This window comes from Cibotium barometz, chromosome 40, assembly GCF_041138505.1.
Source record: "Cibotium barometz isolate CiBa-2024 chromosome 40, ASM4113850v1, whole genome shotgun sequence".
Taxonomy (NCBI): domain Eukaryota; kingdom Viridiplantae; phylum Streptophyta; class Polypodiopsida; order Cyatheales; family Cibotiaceae; genus Cibotium; species Cibotium barometz.
In genome coordinates, this window is record NC_141085.1 from 31,937,768 (window position 1) to 31,959,050 (window position 21,283).

The 21,283-nt window shown below is 44.8% G+C and overlaps 1 protein-coding gene across 2 annotated transcripts in view; it reads left to right on the forward strand.

The window, feature by feature from the left end:
• The window catches only part of LOC147615419 (uncharacterized), a 47,061-nt gene extending 27,108 nt beyond the window's left edge, over nucleotides 1-19,953 (forward strand). Inside the window, exons 10-19 of one of the 2 annotated variants that reach the window (XM_086779530.1) lie at nucleotides 253-366; nucleotides 575-693; nucleotides 899-995; nucleotides 1,090-1,182; nucleotides 1,329-1,418; nucleotides 1,868-1,987; nucleotides 2,065-2,156; nucleotides 18,928-18,979; nucleotides 19,159-19,470; nucleotides 19,601-19,953. In XM_086779530.1, the coding sequence (XP_086635656.1) occupies nucleotides 253-366; nucleotides 575-693; nucleotides 899-995; nucleotides 1,090-1,182; nucleotides 1,329-1,418; nucleotides 1,868-1,987; nucleotides 2,065-2,156; nucleotides 18,928-18,979; nucleotides 19,159-19,227 (846 nt within the window). In that variant the 3' untranslated portion in view covers nucleotides 19,228-19,470; nucleotides 19,601-19,953. The remainder of the gene's footprint in view (nucleotides 1-252; nucleotides 367-574; nucleotides 694-898; nucleotides 996-1,089; nucleotides 1,183-1,328; nucleotides 1,419-1,867; nucleotides 1,988-2,064; nucleotides 2,157-18,927; nucleotides 18,980-19,158; nucleotides 19,471-19,600) is intronic. The other variant, XM_086779531.1, reaches the window with a different exon arrangement.
• The last annotated feature ends 1,330 nt before the right edge of the window (nucleotides 19,954-21,283 follow it).

Here is a 21,283-nt window from a genome sequence, read left to right on the forward strand (position 1 = left end):
AATGACCTTAACACAATAGTCTGCAAAATGCGGATGGGTGGGACTGGATTGCCGGGTCCATAAGCAGCTACCCCCTCCCCTGCCTGTCATCTAATCTTCTGACAGCAAGTGTGGGCTGCGAATATTTGTAAAGACCCGAAGCACTATGGATGCACCTACCAATATGTTGCCAAAAGGGGCGGACGCAAGGATGAGGATAGAGAAACCAAGCTCATTATTTGCAAAATCTAATGTGACCTTGCTGTTCTTCAGGTTCTGCCAGGAGTACCCTGGTTTAAAGAACGGCTTCTGACGCAGACCACTCTTGGATCATTGATGATTGTAATCTTGATAAGAACTGTGAAGTACAATCTTGCAACGCTGAGAGTGAGTGGAAATCACACATAGTTATCAATGCAATCTTGCTTTGGTTTTTTTTTTTGAAATCCAGGTGTTCCTGCAACATTTCTAATCATGAAGGGTTTGGGTTTGCTGGTTTGATGGATGTCATAATAAGGATGCTGGAGTACATTATGCAGTGTACACCTGAATGCAACCTCAAGCAGTGGCATTTTTTGTTTGTTTGTGGGTGCAGGATGTCTACCTGCATACCAATTGCTTAGCAACTCTGTCGAACATGGCTCCACACGTTCACAAACTGAATGCATATGCAGCTCAAAGGCTTGTGAGCCTCTTTGATATGCTGTCACGCAAGTATGTATGTTTCTTGAAAAAATTTGACGTGCTCATTAGTTTACAATTTCCTTAAAAAGGGTGTGTGTGTGTGTGCATGTGAGCTGCACACTTGTGCTCGTGTGTTTTTCCTGAAAATCCCAAGGAAGTTCGATGTTCTTTGAGTCTTAAGGGATTCCCCTCCTTATCCTCTTTTTAAATATCCAAGCTTTTAATATTTTTTCAGATACGTCAAGTTGGCGGATGCCAGTGGCATTGACAAAACATCAAATTTGAAAGTAAGCTCTGTCGGGGAACTGGAGACAGGAGAAATCATGGTAAATGTGAGTATGATAATGCATGTTAAGAAGTTCTACCTCTATTTGTGAAGTTTTTGATTTGGATTGCGAAGTGCCAACCTTGCCTTTTCTTGTGCAGTCAACAGAGCTTCATGTTTACACAGACTTTCTGCGGATAGTCTTGGAAATCATCAATGCAATTCTTACTTATGCACTACCACGCAACCCTGAGGTAAACAATCAGTCATTTTTGTGCTGTCAGCTTATATGAATGTGTTTTTTGGGCCTTGGTACGTCTCGTAGAGCTTTTTCCACTAACTCATTTTCGTTGGAGAGGTGCCTGCCGTTGTGTATGTGTGCTGACTTGTGGTGTAGCAGGTGGTGTATGCGCTTCTTCATCGGCAAGAGATGTTTCAGCCTTTTCGAGACCATCCACGATTTAATGAGCTGATAGAGAACATATTCACAGTGATTTTCTAGACTCACATTTATGCATTGAGTTGATAAAACTCAAGGTTGTTGGGAGCATTTCTGTAACAAGTATTTTGGTGGACAACATGTATACATACATGTATGCATGCATGTATATAATGGTATGGTATGGTATAGTATGTATGTATATATGTTATGTATGCACACATGCTGCTGTACAGATATACATACATACATCGTATAATTAATGCAATGTAACATGTACGCACGTACATATGTAATGGTATATTATGTTATATTATGGAAAGGGGTGTGTGAGTGTGCATATTTTCATGTGTGTGTGTGTGCGCGCGCGCGTATGTGTGGATTACAATAAAAGAAAGTGTGTGCGCATGTGGAATTAGCCATTTTACCTGATTTTTTCATTTCCATGTCATTTGTTTGCTAACTTGGCTGGTTGTGTGTGTGTGTGTGTGTGTGTGAAGGTTCTCTCATTTTTCAATATGCGATTGGATGCTCACAATGATGAAGGAGAATGGTCTGTGGAAAAAGTGCTTCAAGTAATAATTGCAAATACAAGGTCATGGCGAGGCGAGGGAATGAAGGTGAAAGATTTTGAAGCAAATCTGGTTGTATCGCTTTGTTGTTCTGAATAAGATTTTCAAGCTTTACTTTATGACAGATTTTCACACAGCTACAATTCACTTATGAGGAGGAGCTTTTCCCTGAGGAGTTTTTTGTCCCATATGTTTGGCAGCTAGTTGTGTCTCACAGGTGAGAATTAGCAGGCTGCATCAAGATAAACACATATTGTCTTCTTACTTTTGAAGTCCTAGATATATGTACCCTTTACCAGTGAGTTTTCAAAGCTATTTTAAGACCTTAATGTGAATCTAGTATGAATACAATGTGATCTATGAAAATGCCTTTGAAGTAACAGTCAAAGATGGGTCTTGTACTGAACAGCAATCCTTTTATAAGTGCAAGCAAATGATCCTCTCATTTGCTAACTGTGGACGTGCTGATAAGGGAGGTTTGGTGACACAATACAAGAATAATTGCCAAAGCATCAATCATGAGAACGTAAATGCATTTAGTCTATTTAAAGACTAAGATTGGCAGGCTTTAAAACGAGATTACAGGAATATAATGAGATTCAAGCAACATTCTAGGAGGAACTATTCTCAAGGACATTGGAAAGGTGTGTTTGCGTGTGCGTGCGTGTGTGCAACATCTAGTAAGCCATTACCCAAGCTGTAGCATCTATCCTCACTCCTGCTTGTATCCTGTGATCATGAACCTTTCAAGTACATCCAGATCAAGGATACAGACAATAACATGTCTCCTAGATATAACCACGTATCCTCTGGTCATGAGCCTCTGCAAGCAGTTCCTCTCAAACCAGGATAGGCCGTGGAAAAATAGCTCGCTGACCTTGGATCTAGGCTACCTACCTTTCAGTTGAAGGTGGCCTCAGATGGGTAAGATAGAGTGGCTGCATCGAGTCCTGAAGGGGAGGCCAAAGAGTGTTGGTCCAACTGTGTGAAAGCACAAGCTAACAAGAGTAGCAAATACAGAAAGGACGGGAGGGTGGGGGCGCGCGCACGCACGCGCGCACACACACACACACACACAGATTTTATCTTCTTCAAAAGATCCAATGGGTTGATGAGACCAAAAGCAGTACAAGGGTTCCATGTGATACTGAGCCATGTGAAAGACTAAAAGAAACTAAAAGACCGTTGTATGTCTTATGGCATCACCATCATCTTCATCATGGTGAGCATGTGAATACATGTGCAAGTACATCTCTGTATCAATACAAAGGAGTGTATGGTTTCATCCTGTCCATCCAGAATGTCCATATAGGGGAGTCTGACTGTCGAGAGGCTCGCCATGTCCACTGCATGTGGGGGTATGTCACTGGAGAATCTCTTCGATTTGGAGTTGCCATGTGGAGGGTGTAGGGCTGCGGGACAAGGTGGTTAGAAACGTTAGGTACAATATGTACAATATGTGTTCAATAGGAGTACGAAAAGTATTGATAAGATACATACATTAAGTATGGCACTCTCTTTCTAGTTTGAATAGTATAAGGTATAAATATGGTATCTTGAAAATAATTGTGTACACATAATGTATGCCAAAGCATATGGAATGCATAGATGAGGAATAGGGGCCGCCTAATAAGGTCTAGAACAGTTAGGAATGTCAAAACTTATATAGAAGCTTGTGCATTTTGTATGGCTGGCGTACAGAACGGCCGTATATGTGTGGTATGCAAAGTACGGAATAATGATCATGAGGTTGAGTGTGAGTACGGAATGCAACTATGTTGTGGTGGACGGGGGTTCCGTGGACATGGAGTTCACTATGGCTTGCAAGCGCGGTCCAAGGTGACTCCAGGTGGTCAAGGCAGGCCATGGATTGGAGCCTTGGAAGAAGCTAGTAATGGTCAGCTGTGAGGTGTCCCAATGGTGGGCTCTTCCATCTCTGAGGAATGAGCCTCTCTGCCTGGTGAGCTCTATCAGGTATGCAGTCCCAAGCTTTGCTGGTTGGGGAAATCAATGATCTTGGACAATGGAGAAAATCCCTCTCGTAAGTGGTAGTGGAAAACCTCCCCCAGATGTCATATTATGCTGGGCATGTGGGGGACTACTCCAAACTCTGCCAGTGTGATACGGTATAGTATCGATAATTTGCCCCAGATCAAGTAAGAAACATCACCCGAGGCCTGTCAATACACTTCATCGAGGTCTGGCCCCAAAAAGGGACCCCATCCATTGCCATTTTCTGGAGTTACTAAGGTGTTGAAGAGCCATCCCTTGGTACTAGGTTCCTTGAAGTGTGTATGGAAGCACTCTCTTTGGAAGAGGGCTAGAGCTGTGTAGCCTCTCGTCAATCTGACCTGGGTTGCTGGGTGCATTGGTGAAAATTGTGCTGGAGGAGGTGGCTCTTAAGTATACATGTGATGTGATAGTATCCACGGGGTTTTCCATGTAGGTAAACTGATGCTTGGATGCTACGGAGTGACGGGGGTTAACTGTGAGCTGCCTCATCCCACCGGACTACTGTTGAGTACTCTGCATAGGTGCGGCCTAAAGACGCATGCCACTTTTCCATGTACCCCCCAACAACAGCACACACTTCCAACACGCAACCCAACAAATGCACCTGCCACATTTAACAGAATGATGGACAGGATTTTCAGGCCTCATAGAGCGTTTGTGGGCACATTCTTTGATGATATGATTGTGCATTCACAAACTGAGGAAGAGCATAGAAGGCATTTGGCCATTGTGTTTGCAGAACTCAGGAACCATAGGCTGGTTATAAATGGCAAAAAGAGTGAGTTCTTTTTGCAAGAGATACATTTCTTGGGGCATATTGTGTCTGCGCATGGAGTCCGTATGGATCCAGCAAAGGTGGAAGCAATACTTAATTGGCCAGATTTGAGGACCGTGCATGATGTACGCAGCTTTCTAGGATTGTGTTCCTACTACTACAGGCGTTACATACGGTACTTTGCTGAAATTGCTTCGCCTCTTCATGCCTTGACAAATAAGGCAACTCCGTTTAGATGGGCTGATCGGGAAATTACAGCATTCAAAAAGCTCAAAGAAAAGCTTACTTCGGATCCAGTATTGGTGCTACCGGACCTCCGAAAGGCTTTTATTGTCCAGTGTGATGCATGTGGAAGTAGCATTGGTACAGTTCTCATGCAAGAGGGACATGTGATAGCCTATGAGAGTAGAATATTGCAAGATGCCGAGAAGCATTTACAGGTTTATGAGAAAGAGATGTTGGCTGTAATTCACGCTCTTTCTACATGGAAACACTACTTGCTTGGGGCTGATTTCACTGTGCAGACAGATCATCAGACCTTGCGTTATTTCCTCACGCAAACTAAGCTTTCAGAGAAGCATATGCGTTGGGCAAACTTTTTGTCTATGTTTCACTTCCAGATTGTGCATGTGGAAGGCAAAAAGAATGTAGTGGCAGATGCTTTGTCACGCAAGCCACAGGTCTCTGCAGTTTCACTTGCTTATCATCATGAGCTTGATGAAATGAAAGAGCAGTATGCCCATGATGAGGATTTTGAAAAGTTGTATGATCAGATGTTTGAGGGTCAGCGGCATGAGCATTACACTCTCAGAGATGGATTTTTATTGATGCATGGCAGACTGTGTGTTACCAGGCCATTGCGACTCAAGGTTATGATTGAAAGTCATGCTCCACCGTATGCAGGTCATAGAGGTATTGACGCCACGAAGCAGTGGAGACTTTCTTTTATTGGCCAACCTTGAGAAGAGATGTTGATGCCTTTGTGCGGCAATGCATCGTATGTTAGAAGGTAAAGTTTGACCGTCAAAAGACGCCAGGGTTATTACAGCCTTTACTTATTCCAGATAGACCTTGGGAGAGCATTGCCATGGATTTTATATTTGATCTTCCACGGACACAAACGGGCAATGATGGCATTTGGACTATCATATGCAGGTTCAGTAAACAGGCTCATTTCATTCTCGTGCGTAAGACGATCAAAGTGGATCATATGGTGAAGTTGTTCATGGCGAACATCTTCAAGTATCATGGCTTGCCTACGTCTATCATTAGTGACCGTGATCCACGGATGACGAGTTTGTTCTGGAGAGGGTTGTTTGACAACATGGGTACAACTCTCAAGTTTTCATCGTCATTTCATCCGCAAACAGATGGTCAGTCAGAAGAGGCTAACTCTACAGTGTTGGATCTTCTTAAGTGTTATGTGTCAGCACATACCTCGACAGGCAAGGCGCCTTTCGAGATTGTGGAAGGAGGGAAGAAGGTACCACCCATTTTGCATACAAAGGATAAGATCTTTGAGGCTACTCAGTATGTGGAGAGTATGGATGAGGCTTATCGGAAAGTTAAGTTGGCACTCTAGAAAACTCAGCAAGAGCAAAAGAAAGCGGCAGACCGTCACAGACGTGCTTTAGAGTTTGCATTGGGTGATTGGGTTCTTTTGCGCTTTGAAAAGGCTAGACTCAAGAAGATGAAGGGTAAAGAGCGCTTATTCCCTAAGTTGAGCATGCGTTATTATGGGCCTTTTCAGGTATTGGAAAAGATTGGTGAGGTAGCCTATCGCTTGAAGCTACCAGATCACTGGAGGATTCACAATGCTTTTCACGTGAGTCTCCTTAGACCTTTCCGTGGGGGTGTGCCTGAAGATGTATCAGATGAGGCTCAGCCGGAAGTTGAAGAACTTGATGAGGTTCTGATTCCAGAGCAGATACTGGCACATAAGGAAAGAAAGGTACGAGGTAAAGTTTCCCGTCGCTATCTTGTGAAGTTCAAGAACTATTCACCGATGGATGCGAAGTGGATGGAGGAAGGTGACTTAACAGATTCACCTCAGGTTTTGCAGCTTTATCTCGATGCCTTTGAGTTAGAGCCGACTCTTGTCGTGGCTCATTCAGGTTCAGCAGAGCATGGGTCTGGAGCATTACCTGATGCTCAAGAGGGGGGTAGCACCTCCACTCCCTTGATACAGACAGGCTCAGATGACATCTAGAGGTCGCTTGGTGCAGTTTTTATCTCACCCGAAGGTACTGATGGGTGGCTGACAGTACATCTGTTTATGGGACTTCTATGATATGTGTACTGGTCACATGGGATTTTGTGGATATGTATGGTTCACAGTGGTATACAACTTGGACTATTACTACGCCATTGGTTTGCAGTGAATGTTGATACATGTGCATGGCTTAGAGAGATTGGGACGCTGATCTTGCCATACTGTATATTTCACTTTGGATATTTTGTTGTACGCTTGCCATTTTTCAAGAGGGGGGTATGTCATGGCCCTGTGAAAATGGAACAGCACAAGTGCGGGCATGGTGGTTGCTGAGACAAAATATTGAATGATTCACATGTGGGGTGCCCGGACAGAGTTAATGATGTGTGGACATCCCTAGGTATGAAGGGGGGAACTAGAACATTAATATTTTAATGTTATATGTGTGGTTGCCCCTAGGCCTTAGTGGCCCCGAGGGAACTTTAATATTTATTAAAGTTGGGGCCCTAGGATTATTATGGGGAGGGGGCAACTCCACTTTTGGAGTGTATGCCTCTCTCTCTACTCTCTCTCTCTTCTTTTTGGAAAACGTGGAGCATATGTGCTGTTGGGAAGCGTGGAAAGCAAGAGGGAAGAAGTCGACTGCTGAGTAGGGTGCTGCTGTTGATTTTCTGTGTGCTGGAACTGGCCGTACAGCATCCGTACAGTCCTGTACGACAGCAGGTACTGCTGCAGGCAAGGGCGGCGGTTGTGGAACAGGTACTGTTTGCAACAGGCAGCTGCAGCTGCAGAATTCAGGCAGTACAGGCTGGTACGACTGCTAGTACAGTCCTGTACTTCTGCAGGTACACCGCACGGTCAGGGCCGGTGCTGGGCAGGTGCTGGACAGACCTGGTACAGGCGGTGTGGACTGACTGTACAGCAGGTACAGTAAGGTACAGCAGGGGCAGGCGCACTAGAATCCTCAGGTGACTGCAGAACTGGCCGTACAGTTCTGTACGGACAGATTCTGACACGTGTGTAGGGGCAGTACGGACTGGTTCTGTGCAGCTTCTATGGTCTGAACAGTCAGGTACAGCATTGAAGTGGATGCAGAGAGGAAGGTACAGACAAGTACACTCACACGTGTGAAGCAGGATTGCTTAAGCAAGTGTCTGCAAGTACAGATTGGTACCGTTACTTCCTCCGGTGCAGATCCACGAGCTGATTTTGGTAAGCTCTGCATCTGTTCATCTATCTCTTTTTCTATTGCTTTATGTCTGTTGCAGATTTGAGTTATCTGGCCTCTTGTGAGAGGAGGGGTATGGCAGATTGAAAAGGGTGGAGACAGAGGTTGAACCGTGAATGTATGTATGAGCTGAGATGTTGAATCATGTGCTTGAGATATGCCAGATGTATGCTCATGGCTGCCCTGCTTAGTGGTCTTGGCTGATCAGAGGGAGGTACAGTGTGTTGTTTTGAGACACAGATCTGTGTGTGTGAATCCTCTGTGCTAAGAGGTATTGTGGGCTGTCAGATTGGACATACAGGTGTACTCTCTTGGCTGATTTTGGTGTACTCAGCCTTTCATACTTTTGAAATTGAAATAAAGAAATACTGCAAGGGGCGCCAAGCTTTGGGGCCAACAGGTGTCGCTTTGTTTACAGATTTGGGCACTCTAGCTCCAATCTATTTTGTTTTCATATCTAGACTACAAGTGGAAGGGTGACTGCTAGTCCACCACACTCTGGTTTCTACCAAAGGCCGGTTTCACTGTCTGTATCATAGGGAGTGAGGGCCTCTGTTGTGGGTGTGCCTGTCCAGATAGGTGTTTTCTCCATTTTTCCTTGTTTTTTCTGTCAGGGGGAGGGGGGGGTGGTTCTTTTTTGTTGTCGGCTGTAGTAGTGTTGGCCGACTAGGTGTGTCCCAATTTTGTCTTTGTTGGCTGACTTTTGTCTTTGCTGGCTGACTAGAACTTTTTCCAATCGTGGGCAGTTTTGCTGCTGTCGACCTGTTTTAGGCTAGCTGACCAGCAGCTCCACCCTTGCCCCCACACCATTCTTTGTACCGGATCTAGTGTATTTATACAGCTTCTCTCTCTCTCTCTACACTTCTGCGTTTTCTCTCTCACAACTGTTTGTCTCATTTCCGTTGTGCATTTCGACATGGTATCAGAGCCCCAGGTGGCTTGAAGCTTGGAGATAGTGAGAGCTTGAGGGTTTGTTGTTTTTTGGTGCTGATTGGAGAGTTTCTGGGATGTTTGGGACGTGGAGACACAGGTAGAAGGTGGCCATCATTGTTGGACAGCCACCTTGCATAGCGTTTGTAGCCTCCTCTTCATTTTGTTTCCCACCCACCTTCCCTTCACAAGACCTTGTGAACCCTTGAGATGGCAGGTTTGCTTGAGATGGTTGAGAAGCATGTGAGGATTCCATCCTCCCGACATTCCCGGTGGACCGACAGTTGGACGGGACCAACTATGGCATCTGGAAGGTAATGATGTAGTCTGTCCTAGAGTCTTATGATTTGGCTGATTTCATTGTGGTTGAAGTTCCACGGCCAAAGTTGGAGGAGGGTGAGCTTTTACCTTCTACTAGGAAAGAGCGGGAGGCTCAGGCACAGTTGTGGAATCGTGTCAATGCCCATGTGCGTTCTTCATCTTCCTTAATTGCACACCCCAAGTAATCAATCACATCAAACACATGACGCTAGGCCGAGGGATTTGGCAGCGCTTGGCTTCTTTGTATAACGGGGTATCACCCATGAAGCGGATTTCCTTGGAAGTGCAGATGCGAGTGATGAATCTTACAAAGTCTTCGATGATGCGGAAGCACATCAACAAACTCCAGGCTCTTTAGCAGGAGGTTCTTCAGGCTGGGAAGGAGATATCTTCAAAGGACATGGCAATCACTTTGCTGTCTCATCTCATCCCTCAGTATTCAGCTTTCTATTCTTCTTTGATCACCAGTGGGAGACTTAGCACCATCACATGGGAGAAGCTTGTGCCGATGGCTTTGGATTAGGAATAGCGGTTTACGAACCCTTCACATGGCAGAGGTTCTGAGGCTCTGATTGGCCAGTGGTCGAAAGGCCGCAACAACAACAACAACAACAACAAGGTCAAAGGGAAGTCTTCAATGGTAAAGTCTTTTGAGAAGAAGCCCGACTCAGAGCGTGATGCTTTGAAGGCGAGTGGACCTGTATCCATTGTGGCCAGAAGGGTCACTATTGGAGGAAGTGTCCTCAGCGGAGTACCGAGAAAAAAGTGCTGCAGCTGCAAAGACTCTAGCTTCTGTGCACTTGGAGATTATGGACACAGATGCTTCATCTTCTTCGAGCAGGGAGGCAGTTGGTCTCACCGCCAGGGATACTTGGGAGTGGATTCTCGAGAGTGGTGCTTCCAGGCACATGACTTCTTCCCGAGAGTTATTACAGGATCTTCGATGAGACAAACAAGTCACATCTTCATTGGTGACAAATCCACTATCCCGATTCATAGTGAGGGCAGGTTGGAGATAATTCCCGATTGCAAAGGGGGAAGCATTCCTCCCGGGTTCTTTATGTCCCATCTCTTGGTTTTCATCTTTTGTTAGTGCATGTGGTTTGCAAGATTGGCATATGGGTGGAGTTTGATGAGCATTTTGTTGCTCTCCGGGACAAAGCAACAGGCCAGGTTGTTTGGGAAGGCGGAGTGGAGAATGGGATCTACAAACTCTCAGCACTCTTCTCTGATAGATACTCAGCTCGGTGATTTGTGGCATTTCCATTTTAGCCACTTGAATGTGGATGCACTGCAACGAGCTTTCCGACACCAGATGGTGGATGGCTTGCCAGATGTTGGCAGCAAGGAGGGACACTACTGTAGTTCTTGCATTCGTGGTAAGCAGCACAAGGAGTCTTTTCCGAAGCAGGCTACTAGGCGGGCTTTGAAACCTTTCGAGTTGGTACACACTGACTTGTGTGGACCTATGCAAACCCCATCTTTGGGAGGTTCCTTGTACTTCATGCTGCTTGTGGATGATTGTAGCAGGTTTACATGGGTTTATTTTCTTTCCCAGAAGGACCAAGCTTTTGCTCGGTTCAAGGAGTGGCATGTTATGGTGGAAAAGGAGTCTCGATTGTAGGTGAAGACTCTTCGGATTGACAAAGGAGGGGAGTTTTCTTCTAATGCTTTTATGTGGTTTTGTGCGGAACATGGCATCAAGCAGGAGCTGGCCAATACAGGATCTCCTTCAGAGAACGTAGTTGAACGTAAGAACCGGACTGTGGTGGAGATGGCGAGGACGATGCTAGAGCATCGTCGTCCACTTTGGGGAGAGGCTATGGCTACGACTGTCCATACCCTCAACCGATCTCCGACGACTTCTGTACCTAAGATGACTCCATATGAGGCTTATTTTGGCAGGAAACGAGATGTCTCCATTTTCTGTGTTTTTGAGAGTGATGCCTATGTTCACATTCCAAAGAAGCAGAGAGGGAAGCTTGACTCGAAGTCCCAGAAGCTTGTATTTGTGGGATATAACTCTCTTTCCAAAGGCTACAGGTTGTATGACCCAAAGCGGAACGAGTTTGTTGTCAGCAGAGATGTTGTCTTTGATGAGCATGTTCTAGCTTCCACTGTTGAAGACCCACCACTTTTTGGAGAACTAGATGAGTATGAGGATGATTCCCAGGCTATTGTTCAAGCTAGCCAGCCTCAGTCGGTCGTAGAGGTTGAGCTTGAGGTTGGAGATGAGCCCCAACAGTAGAGCAGGAGGCTCCACGCTCTGTTCGAGTACCAAAGTGGTTGTTGGACACCATTCGGGAGTTAGGTGTTACGTAGTGTCCCTCCGAGTGGACCACAGAGGATGGACCTTGAAGATCGCACAGAGTTCATGATAAAAGTCAATCAGAGGAGCTGTTACAGCCTACAAGTGAACTGTGCTTTGATGTCTCGTATTATTTGGAACAAAGAGCCCACTTCCGTTTAAGGAAGCTCTTTCCCAGGAGACTTGGAGGAAAGCCATGCAAATGGAACTTGAAGCCATAGAGAAGAATAACACTTGGGAGTTGGTTTCGAGGCCGTCAAAACAGTTAGTCATTGGTGTCAAGTGGGTCTACAAGACCAAGTATACGTCTGATGGGTTGGTGGACAAGCACAAGGTTAGACTTGTGGCTAAGGGTTATGCTCAGTAGCTTGGCAAAATGTTTCTAGATTAGATACAATGATGAAGTTGTGTAAGCTGTTTTTCTCTAAGCCCATCATGAAACATCTCTTCAATTGAGAATCGTTTAATTTCTCCCATGAACACTTTTGCACCGACAGCTAGAATGACCACGATTCGGACAATTCTTGTCCTTGCCTCTTCTTACCGGTGGCCGGTGTATCAGATGGATGTAAAATCTGTGTTCTTTAATGGTGACTTGCAGGAGGAGGTGTATGTTGAGCAACCTGTAGACTATGAGGTTCCAGGATCAAAGGGTATGGTTTACAGGTTGCAGAAGGCCTTTTATGGTCTTAAGCAGGCTCGTAGGGCTTGAAATAAGAAGATTGATTCCTTCTTTCTACGGAAAGGATTCCAGAGATCAATTGCAGATCCGAACTTGTACTTTTGGGAATGTGGTATGGTCACCTTGATTATCCTTTGTGGACGATCTTATTCTCATTGGCGGTCATGTGGAGCACATAGTTGTAACGAAGGTTGCCTTGTCAAAGGAGTTTGAGATGCCGGATTTAGGCTTACTCCATTTCTTTTTCGGATTGGAGATTTAGCAGACCCAAAGAGGGTTCTTTGTTTCTTAGCAGCGGTATGTTCATGAGTTGCTAGAGGCCTTTGGGAGAATTGCAAGCCTATTTCTTCACCGATGGACCAAATACTAAACTGACAGTACATGATCCTTGTGAGCAGGTTGATGCCTCCTTGTATCGGAAGTTTGTTGGTTCATTGATTTGGTTGCTAAAAACCAGATTGGACTTGAGTTTTCTAGTGGGGCTGTTGAGCTCATTCATGCAGACACCTTTGAAGACTCATTGGGATGCAGGATTGCGGATCTTGCGGTATCTATAGGGTACGAAGGATCGTGGACTCTTCTATGACACTGGAGGGGGAAATGAAGGACCGAGTGAGACTTTGAGGTTAGAGTGACCCAGATTGGGGACGAGATCCAGACACGAGGAGATCTACATCAGGTTACAGTTTTACCCTTGGCTCACGAGCTATTTCTTGGATTAGCAAGAGGCAGCGAACTATTGCCTTGTCTTCTACATAGGCAAAGTATTAGGTTGCTTGTGCTTTTGCTTGCGAGGTTGTGTGGCTGCAGAGGTTACTTGGCAAGATTGGGTTTCCACATAAGGAATCCATAATCATCCAGTGCGATAACCAGAGCTGTATAGCTATTGCTCGGAACCCGGTTTTCCATGCTTGGATCAAGCAAATAGAGATACAATATCACTTTGTTCATGAGAATATTTTGGTTGGTGACATCTTGCTATCTATTGTTCGATAGAGGACAATCCGGCTGATCTCTTCATGAAGTCTCTACCTCAGGCGATGCTCCGTCAGCACTCCACCTCACTGGGGTTGGTTTGACGTCCAGGAGCTGAGAGGGGGTGTTAACAGTCATCTTCTGTATGTACCATAGGGAGTGAGGGCCTTTGTTGTGGGTATGCCCACCCGGATAGGCGTTTTCTCCATTTTTCCTCATTGTCCATTTTTCCCTGTTTTTTCTGGGCGGGGGGGGGGGGGGGGGGGTGTTCTTTTCTGCTGTCGGTCGTAGTAGTGTTGGCCGACCATGTGTGCCCCATTTTTGTACTGGCCGACTTTTGCCTTTGTTGGCCGACTGGACCTTTTTCCAGTTGTGGGCAGTTTTGCTACTGTCGGCCTGTTTTAGGCTGGCTGACCAGCAGCCCAGGTACCACCCTTTCCCCCACACCATTCTTTGTACCGGATCTAGTGTATATAGCAGAGTTTATATAGCTTCTCTCTCTCTACACTTCTGCGTTTTCTCTCTCGCAGCTGTTTGTCTCATTTCCGCTGTGCATTCCGACAGTTTAGTGGTCCTCCTCTCACGCCAGAGCTTTATGCGGGTGACTTGAGGGAGCAACTCAGGAGTTTGTGGATTCTTGGTTGAACCGAGGGATTATCCACTTAGATTTCCACCTTTCCCAAGTAACGGGAAAGTATAGATTGTACAAGGGTTCCTTAAGAGGGTTGAGCAAAAGCCTTGATTGGGTGGAGGAAGATTGTGGATAAGGCAATTTCAGGGGTTGCTTCAGTGGGACGCACAATGAGTTTGATGTGATGGCCAGACTTGTAGATGATTAGATTTGCAGATTTCAGCATGTGACGCGGGATGGATGTATCTTCCGTTACTTGTTCCGTGACTAGTCAGTAAAGGGTGGGAACACACATCTTCTTGTGTGGATCCTTATGATTGTAGGCTACCTGGTGGATACTAGGAGGGATGATGAGGGGGAATGATTCATAGTTATGACTTTGGATATCCAGACTTTGTTGGCCTGATTGTCATGATTGTCATAGTTATCACAATTGACACATGGATTCCTTCTTACACCTTTAGATTCGAGGATATCTAGACGTTTGTAGGCATGATTGTCATGATTATCATAGTTGTCGGGACCATAGTGGTTGCATACTTTAGGTATGCTACGATATGCATACGAGTACGTAAAATACGCATCGGGATAAGTATTTTAAGTACGTTCACTTTTTAAAAATAATGTATATATAATAAAAAAATATGTATTATAAACCATTTATAATTTAGCAACACTAGTACAGAAAATTGTAAACAATTGAATGTCCTATAAATGTCAAATGAGCTACGAGCATACAACATGAAGTCTTGCTGAATCTGAAATCCTAGTACAAACACCAATAGCCATATGGCCATCACAAAATAATATGACATCATACATGTTTGATCATAAATCATGAAAGTACTAGGCTAGCCGCTAGTAGCTACAAGATGAATATGTGACTAACTATTGCTGGAGTAAATACTAGTATGCTAACCACTAACTAGTAAAAGCAACCATATCACCACAAGGACTGGCTAATAAATCAAGTTTCATGAGTCACCACTCACTCATCATCATCCAAGCCTAAAGATGAGTAGTCCCCATCTGTGAGGAGATTCCCATCAAAATCATATAGCGGCACTGACTCTAGCGTCCATCACATCACCTGGTACATCAGTACCCAATATCTCCTTAACAATGGTAGAGGGTCTAGATCTCTCCTCTGGAAGAGTCTGCGTCTGGTACTCTAGATCGCCTCTATCGGTCGCTCTAGCGGCTCTCCCTCTCGAATGTGCACCACGAGTATACACCTTGGTGTCTTTAGAGGTAAAAGGATGATTCTGTTGAGCTAAAGAAGTGAGGGAAGTGGTCGTGAGAGCTCGAGACAGCATGAGTGACTCATCTATCAATGTCCTCAAGCTCTCTGTGAGCTGTCTGTATATCTCCTCTTGCTCATCACGTGCTATGTCACTCTCCTAGGCATGCTATTGTTTGCAACGCTCGAGCTCTTCAACATTAACCTACATACCATGTATTCACTAGTACTTATTAGTGACTAGTCACTTTAAACTTTTTTAAAGTACGGGTAATATCTTGGCATGCTGCTATTTGCGATGCTCGAGCTCCTCAACATCAACCTACACATCATGTATTCACTAGTGTCTATTAGTGACTAGTTACTTTAAACTTTTTTTTAAGTACGGGTACGGAAAGTGTGGTACCGGTATGGAACGTATTGAAAGTACTGAACGGATGAGTAGGAGTATGGAATGCAACTATGGTCACGACTTAACACATGGATTTCTTTTTACACCTTTAGATTCGAGGATAACTTCTGGATAGATTGTACATGACAGTGTTAGATACCAATATAGAAACCATCGACGAAGAAATTTAGTCAGGAATTTTACTTCAACTGCAATCAAGATTTGTCATAGTCGAGTGTTAGTGATTAGTGGAAATTGACTATTTGTAGTTGCTGCTTTTTTTATGATCATTGATCTTGCCTATTTTGACATCACCAATTAGAGCTTGGGTTCACATATCCAGTTCCACTGATCTTATCTGTTTTACAAAGGGGTCGTGACTCGTGACCTTGGGTTCACAGATCCAGTTCCACGGATCTTATCTGTTTTACAAAGGGGTCGTGGAGAAGATCGGGCACTTTTTTTGTTGTAGTGGATGTTACTCTTGGAGATATATATTCATCCTCTAATAGAGTTTACAACTTTAGGCTAGGGTTGCATTAGGGTTCCTAGTTGCGTGGAGGTTCTTGTGACTCGAATGAGTCTCAGCCACGGGGAGTATATATCTTGACTTACTATCAAGATTGATTCGTGGATGTGATTCGATACACTGAGATAGCATGATGGGTAGGTGGTAACATCTTTCTTGCGTAGGGGTCTCACCACCTGTGCTCCAAAGGGGGGATTGTTGTGTATTCGGAGTCTCTGTGTGTGTATCCGTCGTATACATGTACCCCTGTTTGTGTACCCGCTTGTGTCCGTGTGTGAAAAGCCCTTGTATGTGTGTGTAAATACTCACATAAAAATACTCGATTATGTGAGTAAGTGTGTAAGAGTGTGTGAACAACCTCTTGTAGCCATATGTGTGTATGTGATAAGCAGTGATGTCATGGCCATGTTTCATTGCCCCTGTGTGTGTTGTGTCAAAAGATAAGGCTCTAAAAGCCTATAAAAGCATTGTACTCTTTGAATAAAAGCATTGTACTCTTTTAACATCATTAATCAAAGTATTTTTGAGTCATGCAATCACTATGCCTCTCTCTTTCAGTTTGTCACATCTCTCACTCTCTCTTTACTACACTTACATCACCATGTATTTGTTTAAGCCTCCAAAGATTCTGTTCTGCTAACCCTAACTACCCACAGTGTTGTCCTCTGGCTAGTGAACGCTCAGACGAAGACTACATATTTGACGATCCAGATGCCTTAACGTTGCAGACCCTCAAAATTCCCTACAAACGACCCTTGAGTGACCTTCATAGTAATCTACTGGACTGGTTGGCTAGTTCTAAATTGATTCTGGTCGGCCTGTTTTGTCCATCAAATCAGCCTGGTCCACAGCCCCAAAAAGTGTCATGATATTTCCACACTTGGTTGCTGTGCTACCTAGTAACTGGCTACCCAAAACTGCAGCCCATTAGCCGTGTGCTACCTAGAAAGTGGCTGCAGTAGTAGGACTTACGATCTGGTCCATGTGTAGGCTCTGCTCCATACACCGGCTGTCTCGATAGTACCACTACTGAGATTTTTTCACCAAACACAATGGCTTTACACCTCTACCGGAGATGCTGCCTTGGGAACTGCTACACCACTGGGAATTTCATCCTCCCCCTTTCTGGACTTGGAGAGACTCTCTAGCTCTGTTGTCTGCACCTCGGGTAATTGAGCACTTCATCTCTGGTTCTCACTCTGAACTACTGCCAAACTGGCAATACATTGGTTCAAGATCTTCTCAAAGATGTTGGGTATGTGTCTTAAGGCACTATTGGGAACTACTGCATGTGTGTCCCATGCATGAAGCTCTTCAATGCTCCCTTTCGGTGTGTTGCTCATGTTGGGAAGAGGAATTTGCCTAATTTCCCAACTACATTACATGCACAAGCCCTAACGCTAGTAGACTGTAACCTGGTGTGGGTGCGAGAAATCCTAATGCATGCTCTAATGCTGACTTGGCTGCCTGCAAAACTCAAATGCACAGATCTAAACTTATCTTGTCTGTGAGAAACCCTAACGCACACCAGCAAAGTGCATCCTTGGGTGACCTGATGCCAATGGCAGCTAGGCTGACCTGATACTCTGATATGCAAGCAGAAGCTGATTTGATTGCGCTAAGCCAGAGAGATTAATGCTAATCAACTTTGCAAGTACACAATAAAGAAGACCATGTAGACCTAAACTACTGTATAATGCCAAACCGTGATATATACATCAAGTTCCCAAATCTACACTTCTTTCATGCATATCTTTGCATAATCACTATGCAATGCAATTCGTGCTGTCCTCTGGGTGAGAAACGCTCAGATGCCGACTGTAGTTATGATGATCCAGATGCCTTAGCCCTAGAGACTTTGAATGCCCTACAAACGACCCTCAACTGCACTTTTATAGTAATCTACAGGGCTGGTCGTCTAGTTGATGCTGGTTGGCCTGTTTTGTTTTGTCCACGAAATTGGCCTGGTCCACTGCCCCAAAAATTGGTGTGGGCTGTCCACACTTGGTTGCCCTGCTGTGCAGTATCTGGCTGCCCATGAGCCCAGGAATGGGCATGCACATGAGAGAGAGAGAGAGAGAGAGAGAGAGAGAGAGAGAGAGAGAGAGAGAAAGAAAGAAAGATTTTATTAATGTCTTCCAAAAGACCGAACTCGGTCTATGAGACAAATCAGTGTACCTGTGTGGGGTATTCTCTGTCATCCCAACACAATGAAAAAGTACTGAACTAAAAAGCTGAATCTGGGTGTGCAATAAGTACAATGAGTGGGGGAGGGGATGGAGCTCTACTACTAGGAGAATGCAAAGTTATATGCATGGAGTATACAATCATGATATGCAACCTAGCTAGCTCCATCCTGTACCATACTGGGGGTATAAAATGGTATACATCAATGAAGGGGGTTCCATAGCTCCCTGAAGAACATGCCTGGGTCTGCTCTGAAGCGAGCCAGTCGCTCCGCACCCTCTCTGTGAAACTGAGCTCTGATCTCTGTCATCTCTCTCTGGGGTACACTATTTAGGAATATCATGAGTTGTTTGAAGTTCCTTAATGTCAGCTTTGCAATCAATATTGGAATTTGGTATACCATAACTGCACTTTAATGAGTAGTGCCTTTTGAAGTGCTGCAGACCTGCCGCTCAGGTCTGCAGCTTACACAGCGAGGTGCCACACAATATATTTGCTGATTTGGAAGGTGGTGATAATGTCGGATATATTCAGTGCAGGCTGACTTTTTGTGTGGCTTTTTTTAGTGGTATTGCATGGGATAATGACTCAATCATGCTGTTCCCTAGCAAGTCAGAGGTGAGGATTTTTTGTTTTTTTTTAACTTTCTCCTTTTTGAGCCTATATAACAAGCAGGAATATGCAAAAGAATGTAAAATTATATTTGATGGTGTTGTGGAGTCGTCCAGTGTGATGGGCTGTTTTGTGCATATGTTTAAAGACAGTATGTTGAGCATGTTGACGTTCTCCATATGCAGCTTGAGAGACTGGAGGATTCCAGTGACAAAGGCTTTGAAATGCCATCCACACCTCGTGTGGATGTGTAATGTGTATATGGTGCTGTGACTGTACATATACAAAAGATGGGACACACAGATTTACTATGCATAGAGATTTTAATCAATCTCATGCAGCAGCTCAGTCTTGTCATCTTCTAGATGACAAGAAGTAGCTGTGAAAGTTCATGAAAGAAACTGTTGATGGCATAAAGATCGCTGAGTGCGGTGCACTACAAGCTTCGTGCAGGTGCAAGCTTACGGCTTCTTCCAATAATGGCTTGATGTAAAGAGGTAAAATTCAATAAACACACTTGTATCTTGTGAAGTTTCTAAGCTTGTATGCACACGGACACATACATTAACATGAAGAATTTGCTTTCAAAGAGTAGCAAGAAGTTTAGTACGATTTCAATGTCCACAGGTGGATTCCTGAATCTGGTTTGGAAAAGTGGAGCTTTTGCTACAGATGTACATTGATGAACTGTGGAGGCCTACTAGAGCAAGAATAAGGTGCAGGTAGTTGTGTAAAGTTTTTTCAATGACAACATACAGGAACAAAATTGAATTCATTTCTGGCTCTAAGGAAATGACATTGCATAATAAGATGCTAAATGTCTGTGAGTTTGCCTTGCTTAGGCACTAATATACATCATCCTACAACAAGAAACGATGACCCAGTTGGTCTAGATATTTTACTGTACTTAATTGTACTTGGTGCTACAAGCATTCTTTCGTTTGAGTAGCAAACAATAATCGATTCCCTACTTTCCTTGATCCATTTCTAAAAGCATTCTCTAGAAGAGAAGTTTGGTGGTTTCTCAATATAAATCTATCCAAAGAATAAAATCTATTAGTTGTATGAGAAGTGTTCAATCTTGCTTCTTACATTAAGATGGAGTAGAGTAGTTGAATGTTGTTGCCATAAGAGGAGGTTTACACGGTGAAGCTTCCCCGTCTGCGCACCTGTTGCCTTCGCCATCGCCCAGCTCCCTCTCTTGCTCAGCCGGTTTCACCCCCAGTTTCCGTCCTCCTCCGCCTTCCTCCTCCTCCACCCTGTTGAGACCCCATCTTAGCCTTCCTGCTCTACACTTCAGTCCGCCTCTGCCTTTGCCTGACTTCAGCCTGTTTTAGTCGTCCCCACCCTCGTGCGCCTTCCTTCTCCTCTGCCCTGTTGAGCTCCCGCCTTCCCTCTCCTTCCGGTCAGCCGCCACCTCTTCTGTTTGGCCCCCTTCCTTTCCACCAACCCTTGTCCGCCTTGCTTTCCTTGTCTTCCTGCCCCATCCGTCATCCCCCCCCCGCCTGAGCCTTTTCCTCGCCCAAGCCCTATCCTCTCCCTCGTCGGGTGTTTTAAGCTTTCCGGTTGTTTTTCTTTTCGGCAAGTGTTGGCATCTTCTCTCCTTCCCTCTGAGTGCAGCGCCGGGGATAGATTGGAGCACAGAGTTGATGTCTGCCGCTATTCATGGGCAAGCTATAGAGCTCTCACATCATCTGCATGATCTGCGTATCACTGACGTGCTCACTCACTTCTTGCCATTGGCACAAAAGGAGGTGGGTGGCTCTGGCCACAACGACTCGGAGGGGAGTTGGTGTCTTTGAGTCTGGAGGTGCTTCCTCCTACAGATACCTTCATTGTGACAGATGGATCCCATTGTATGCATAATCCAGGGCCTGGATAGAGTGGCTTCACATGGAGGGCAGGATTCGTGCCCAGAACTCAAGAAAAGTTGCTTCTGGCACACAGTTGTTTGCATGCTCTGAGTAAAATCAGAAAACAGGCAACACGATCTCCAACATACTCTCCAGGCTGAAAAAGCCTTTCCAGGATAGTGGTCGAATTGAATTGGGTGCAGTATTGTATAATGGTACAGAAGGAGAGAGCAGCAGGTGAGCTAATCTTTGGCAGGCTCTGCATCATATACACAATCGCTCTGTGGGAAGCTCCACAGATAGTGTAAACAGCACCTCAACAAAGACAAATTATGTTTGCAGATAAATGCTTGCGAGTATGGATGGGAGTGCAGGATTCTGCCAAAAAATCTGGCACGGCATTGCCTTGCCCTAGGACAGAAAGCGATTATTCTCCATCCAAACCCACGCCCAAGAC